Below are 6,010 nucleotides of genomic sequence, written 5' to 3'. Positions count from 1 at the left end.
ATTTTAATTGTTGTCACAAACCTTCTTCAATAGTTCGCTCAATTGGCTGTCCATCCAACATCGTCTCTCCAGCCAACTGGGCAAAAAATTCTTTCTTCATCCGTGTGTGACACTTCCTTTGTCGCACCATAAAACCTCCAATTCCTAACATAATTAAAGGAAACATATGTTTTAATTATTTTGGATATGATGACACATCTATGTAGATACTGTAAATGCCTTTATACAGTCACATTCATGATTGCATACCAGGCCTGTAAGGTTTTCGCTTTCTTTTCTTGCTGTCATCTGTCTCCTCTGCTCCCCCTTTAAGACCCTCACAGTCACCGTCAGCACCTCCCTCTGCACCTGCATCCCGCTCAGTACCACCGTCTCTCTCAGGGCTCCCATGTTGGTCTATCTTTGATTCACAGTCCATGGGATCCCCACAGCCTGGTTATATAGAGGAACATTTATTTATTGTAAAAGGCACAAAGTAATCCTGAAAACTCTTTAGAGACAAATGAACGAGTGGAAATTGTCCAAACCTTTTCCCTCATCCCCTTCTCCTTCAACCTCTCTTAGATCCATTCCATCAGGACCTCCTTCAGAGCACATAGTGCCAAGACGGGAGCGACGTTGCCGTCTCTTGTGCAGGGGAGACATAGAGATGCTACGAAGCAGGGACATGCCTGACTCTGTAAGCCAAACACCCTCCAAACGGTAGAACTGGGGCTCTAAAAAGTGACAATCACAAATTTAAGTAAAAATAAAGGGCACAAACTCAGAAAATGTACTTGGAATAATTAACTAACATAAGGAGCTACATCTTCTTACCTGGCTCTTTTATCTTTATTGAAGCCATAATGGCTGACTCTACTACTGTGACCAAAGGGCAAAAAGTAGGGAGAAAAAGAAAATTGTGTCACCAATAAAACAACCAGTCAAAAAACCCACCCCACAATATCTTAATTGTATTTCTGAAGACCTAGACACTGTCAATCTGAGACTTACCCACAGGTTTTGGAACATATGGGGTGCAAGATGTGCAAGCAAAGCCCTCATCAGAAGCCTGTTCCACCTCATCCTCTGTGTACAGACTCTCACAGACGGCATGGACCCATCTGCATAGGCACACATAAAAACCTAGCTATGTGCACTTTTCAACAAATCAAAGATGATATGGAATAATTTATGACATCAAAAATACATAAGTAATGCTTTACTCGCTCTCATTTTCTGGTTATTTTGTGCGTAGTTCCAATAATCAGCACCCACCGATCGCAGTACTGACACTGCAGCAAGAGCTCCTCCTCCATGAAATTCTCCCGGCATACCGGGCAGGTGACGAGGCTGGCGCAAGGCCCGCAGTGTGTGTAGTTGTTCTGCCACTCGCAGTGGAAACCTGGTGAGTTGGATCCACACTGCACACAGCACACACACCTGGACAGAGATAGAGATGTAGTTTAGTGCTTTATAACATTTTTCCAGCTAATATGCAAGATTAAAAAAATAAAACTACTGATACCAATGTGATTGGTGTAACAAATTTTCTGTTGCTACAGAAGCAAGAGCCGGAGGGATGGGCCTCTGAATTGCAAATGAAGGCTGAGCCACCAGTGTTTTACATAATATGCAAATTTGGATATATTCATTTCCATTTGACCCAATTCAAAGCTACATGGATGAACAAAGCTTTGTGCACTTAAGTTTCTTGTTTTTTTATCATGTCTCTCTCTTTTTACCATTTGCACTTCCAACCACCCTTGGGTACAGTGTGCAGGGGAGGGTCCAAGCAGTAGGTGTGATAGCTGACATCACAGTCGTCACACAGCAGCAGACGAGACGGGTCTGAAGCCTTTCCACACACTTCACACACAATACATTCCAAACAACGCCAGCCCTTACGAAGCATCGTCTTTGTGATCTGCAGAAGACATCAAATTTAATCTGGATTTTCAAAACAAAACAATGAAAACATAATCCATCATAAGTTTAGCATTGTTCTTACTTTGCTGTTAACACAATAAGGATGGTAGCACTGGGCACACTGAGCGCAAGCCAGCAACTGCCCCTCTACACCCTTTCCAAAACTGCCACAGACGACACACATGTCCTAAAAATACAAGAGAGAAAACAAAAGAGAAAAATGAAGAACAATAAGTCAATTTGCAGTCATACAGAAATGTCAACACAGCAAATCCACACAGGGTAAGTGAAAACGTCAAAGCAGCTTTACCTGTAGCAGAACAAATTTATCGGTGTTTGAAAAAAGAACAACTGTGTTCTGCATGGTGTCATCTTCTTCTTCGTCTTCCTCCTTACTCAGTCCAGTGTCTGAGGTCATGCTTAGCTGTAACAGTGTAGTAATTTTGCAGAAGTATTTTATTTCAAGCTAATTTATGAAAATTATGAGAACTACATATTACTAAAATATTTTAAAAAGTTAAATAACATTAAAAACAACAAAAAACACACGCTCAAAAGTGCAGCTCACCAAAAAGGCGTCGATGCAGGAGGCCATAGCTTTAAGGCGTGACCTCCCACCACGCCCTCTCCCTCCACCACCACCACCACTACCACCTCGAGGTCTACGCTTTCCAGGGAAACTACTGCTTCGTCCCTGCAATTCACAGAAACAGCCTTCTCAATGTCAAGTCACGTTATAACAATGACACATTAAAAACAAAGACTTAAATTAGTGCCAGCTATCAAAAAATATATATCAACTAGTACATGGTGACCTCACCTGTTTGACCCTTGAGCGGCCTGGGGACCCTCTGCGTTTGGCCTTTTCTCTGTCACTTCTGAGAGGTTCAAAGGGAAGAGAGTCATCGGTCTCAGTGAGCAAGATGTCAGTGTGCGAGCGGCTGGAAGGTACAAGGCCAAGCTCCATGGAAAGCTGAGGGTCGGGTTCTCCTGGAGAGCCTAGAAAGCCACTGCTGCTCTCATCACCATGGCTCATATTTGACATTTCATCCAGCAACAACTCCGGCTTAACCTCTTGTAGTTTTCTCTTGATGTCCTCACTGTGTCCTTTCATTTGGTCATCATCCTCATCCTCCTCTTCCTCCTCCTCCTCAGAGTGAGGTAATAACCTCCCCTCTATGTCAGCTGCAGAGAGGGACTCTTGTGTGTCTATTGATAAAGAACGATTAGAAAGCAACTGGAAGTCATGGCATGGACTTCGTTCCTGCTTTTCATCCATAGACAAAGGCTCCATTTTAACCACAGAGACTGTGGAAGCTGGTAACTTCTGGGGATCGTTACAGAACGGTCCTATACAGATGTCACCAGATGCACTCTTCAATAACTCTTGTGATAGTTCTTGTTTAACTGAGGGAGGAGCATCTTGCTTCTCCTCATCCACCTCCATGCTTTCAGGGCCTTGCTGTGACACTGGTGTTGGTTCTACTTCACAGCTGTTGTTAGACTGTGTCTCTGCTGTGGGATCCTGGGAAGCTGCCACTTGACTCTGTGCCTCTTTGGCTCCGTCTTCAGCAGCGGGAGGACAAGAGCCCCTCTGCTCTGTTGTTGCACAGCCTATTTGAAATGAAGGAATGTGTGATTATCACCACTGTCATTTTTACATCCATTATTAGATACAATAATCTTTTGGGGGGGAAAAAAAATCAAGTTCTGCTTGGTGTTTATTTTCATATATAGTACATCCATCGTGCGACCTTGGTTTACCTGTAGACTCAAGCAGAGGAGCTGGTCCCTCAGAACCAAAATCTGCTGTTGGTAGGGTTGGCTCTCTCTTCATTGTTCTCTCCACAGTGTTTGTTGCCTGAACCGCTGCAAACTCCATCACTAAGATGAAAAATAATTAAACTAAATAAAAACATTGCTGACACACACACACACACACGCAAAATACTCTAACAGCCATATGCAAATCACAGGCATTTCTTTTAAGTTTGATCCAATGTAGTGTACAGTAACGACTTACCAAAGTCCATAGGTGTCTCTTTATCAGCCTCATCTTTAGCCTGTCCCATTTCTAATGTGTGTTTCTGTCCTGGTGTCACTTCTGATAAGTCTGTATCCATTTGGACTGGCATTCCCACCAATTTAATGTCTCCTTCAGTTTCCTTAAGGGACGTTGTGGTCTGAGTGTCTGCTGTGTATGGTTCAGCAACTGGCTGCCGCTGACCCTCCTTACAAAGCAGGCAAATGATCTCAGCTTTTGGGGGTTCCCCCGCTGAACTACACTCACTGTGAACCCATCTGAGACAAAAGATTATTACGATTTTTATTTGTTTTTAATGATCGTAACACTGACATGGTCACACATCATGGCAAGCTGTTATATTTTAAACTAACCTGCGGCACATGCTGCAACACTGCAAAGCAACAGACGGGTTGGCAGCTTTGCTGCACACACAACATATAGAACTGCGGTGATGCTGGCATCCCTCACACACGGCGTAGTTATCAAACCACTGGGCCGAGCCTGGCAGCACTAGTCCACGGACTCCGCACACCACACATACACGACACCTCTAATAGAATAAAGATTACAGAGCACAATTACCCAAAAAAAGCAGACAGGGAAAAAAAAACAAAAAAACAACAACAACAAAAAAAACCTTTACCAATGTCTTTTTAAACAGAAATAATTTGGATAAAATAAGGTAAGATTATGTTTTATTAAATAAGTGAATGTCCAGTTTCAATATATGGAAATCTTTTTGGATAGAGGGTTAAATAAAGAAAAAGGATTTACTCTGCATTTCCATGGGTCAGAGGGAAGAGAATCCATGGCTGGCTGGAGACAGAAGGTGTGGTATCCCTTATCACAAGCATCACATACCAACATTTTGGAGTCTTCACCTGGTTGTCTAAGAAAAAGTAATAATAAGTGGAAAAGGGAGATTTAATCAATTCAAATAAAATAATCAGTTAAAATAAAAACAAAGTAAAACAGGACACACATCTGAGAAAAAGGAACGATGCTAGACTGTTAGACTCACCTGCAAGTCTGGCACACTTTACACTCTGGACACTGCCATCCTGCCCTCTGGATAGGTGTGGCTCCAATCTCCAGACAGGCTGCATGGTAGTGGAGACCACAACCCGTGCAGAAGAGCAAATCAGTGAGCTCGCCTGCTGAGTCACATACTGCACACCAAGACTCTTCACCAGCTGCATAAAACAAACAAACAAAACAAAAAACAAACAAACATATGAATAGGTTTCATAAAAATATTCTCAGTTCACCTTAAATTATCATGAGACTCAACAAGGTATGAAGCTAGCACTTAACTCTCATGTTTTGTTTAAATTTTAGTAAGTTTTCAGTTTTTAAGAAAGACAAGTTAAAAGTAGACAAAAAAGAAATTAAGTTACACAGATAGCTGACATTTTAAACAATAAAGACGTCTTTAAGTCTTGTTAAACTGCTAGTCCACAGATGATGAGCCAGATATACATGGAGCATAACAAATATCCAAGCCAAACAATATGCTGCTTTTCTACTTTTTTGCTGTTTGATTGGCAGCAGGACATCATATGTGTGTAAAGTCCTAGTCTGAAACAGAAGCCTTTGTCAGAATTGTGATGACTTTCTTACACAGTGTCACTTACCCAGCTCCTCTGCCTTATCTATGTGCTCTGGACAGAGGAGGACCAGCTGTTTCATAGACTGAAAGGATCCACTGGCTGCTGAGCAGGGAAAGTGGTAGAACCGCAAACAGCCCTCAGCATGGCATCGAATGGTTGCACCCAGCCTTTTGCAGTATTCGCAAATCTGGAGCAAGCCAAGGGTATCAAGTTTGGTTTGTCTTTATATTTTCATCGAGTACATCTAATCCAGGTTAATCAAACTACACTTACCCGCTGTGTCCCTGAGATAACAGCTTTATCCACATTCTCCAACTCTTCATCCTCTGTCTGCTTTACTCCCTCTGACCACACTGCACACCAGTGGTGAACCCAACATCCCCCTGTTTATAATAAAGCCCAACATTAGTAAAATATCTAACCAAACCTCTGTTCTACATCAGCGTGCTCTAGTAGAAAGAACCTA

General features: G+C 42.4%; 1 protein-coding gene across 4 annotated transcripts in view; it reads right to left on the bottom strand.

The window, feature by feature from the left end:
- kmt2d (lysine (K)-specific methyltransferase 2D) overlaps positions 1–6,010 on the bottom strand; it is a 30,635-nt gene that overhangs the window by 20,040 nt on the left and 4,585 nt on the right. For 3 of the 4 annotated variants that reach the window (XM_005732589.1, XM_013910697.1, XM_013910696.1), the window contains exons 5-22: positions 5,818–5,927; positions 5,569–5,731; positions 4,956–5,127; positions 4,709–4,823; positions 4,306–4,484; positions 3,932–4,209; positions 3,673–3,792; positions 2,729–3,522; positions 2,477–2,602; positions 2,219–2,332; positions 1,991–2,095; positions 1,725–1,906; positions 1,258–1,422; positions 994–1,103; positions 817–861; positions 528–716; positions 250–432; positions 22–144 (exon numbers count right to left, since the gene is read on the bottom strand). In XM_005732589.1, the coding sequence (XP_005732646.1) occupies positions 22–144; positions 250–432; positions 528–716; positions 817–861; positions 994–1,103; positions 1,258–1,422; positions 1,725–1,906; positions 1,991–2,095; positions 2,219–2,332; positions 2,477–2,602; positions 2,729–3,522; positions 3,673–3,792; positions 3,932–4,209; positions 4,306–4,484; positions 4,709–4,823; positions 4,956–5,127; positions 5,569–5,731; positions 5,818–5,927 (3,273 nt within the window). The remainder of the gene's footprint in view (positions 1–21; positions 145–249; positions 433–527; positions 717–816; positions 862–993; positions 1,104–1,257; positions 1,423–1,724; positions 1,907–1,990; positions 2,096–2,218; positions 2,333–2,476; positions 2,603–2,728; positions 3,523–3,672; positions 3,793–3,931; positions 4,210–4,305; positions 4,485–4,708; positions 4,824–4,955; positions 5,128–5,568; positions 5,732–5,817; positions 5,928–6,010) is intronic. The other variant, XM_013910698.1, reaches the window with a different exon arrangement.

This window comes from Pundamilia nyererei, unplaced genomic scaffold (assembly GCF_000239375.1).
Source record: "Pundamilia nyererei isolate P.nyererei 1_Seehausen unplaced genomic scaffold, PunNye1.0 scaffold00047, whole genome shotgun sequence".
NCBI lineage: Eukaryota > Metazoa > Chordata > Actinopteri > Cichliformes > Cichlidae > Pundamilia > Pundamilia nyererei.
The sequence above is the reverse complement of the archived record's forward strand: the minus strand, read 5'-3'. Positions and strand labels throughout refer to the sequence as shown.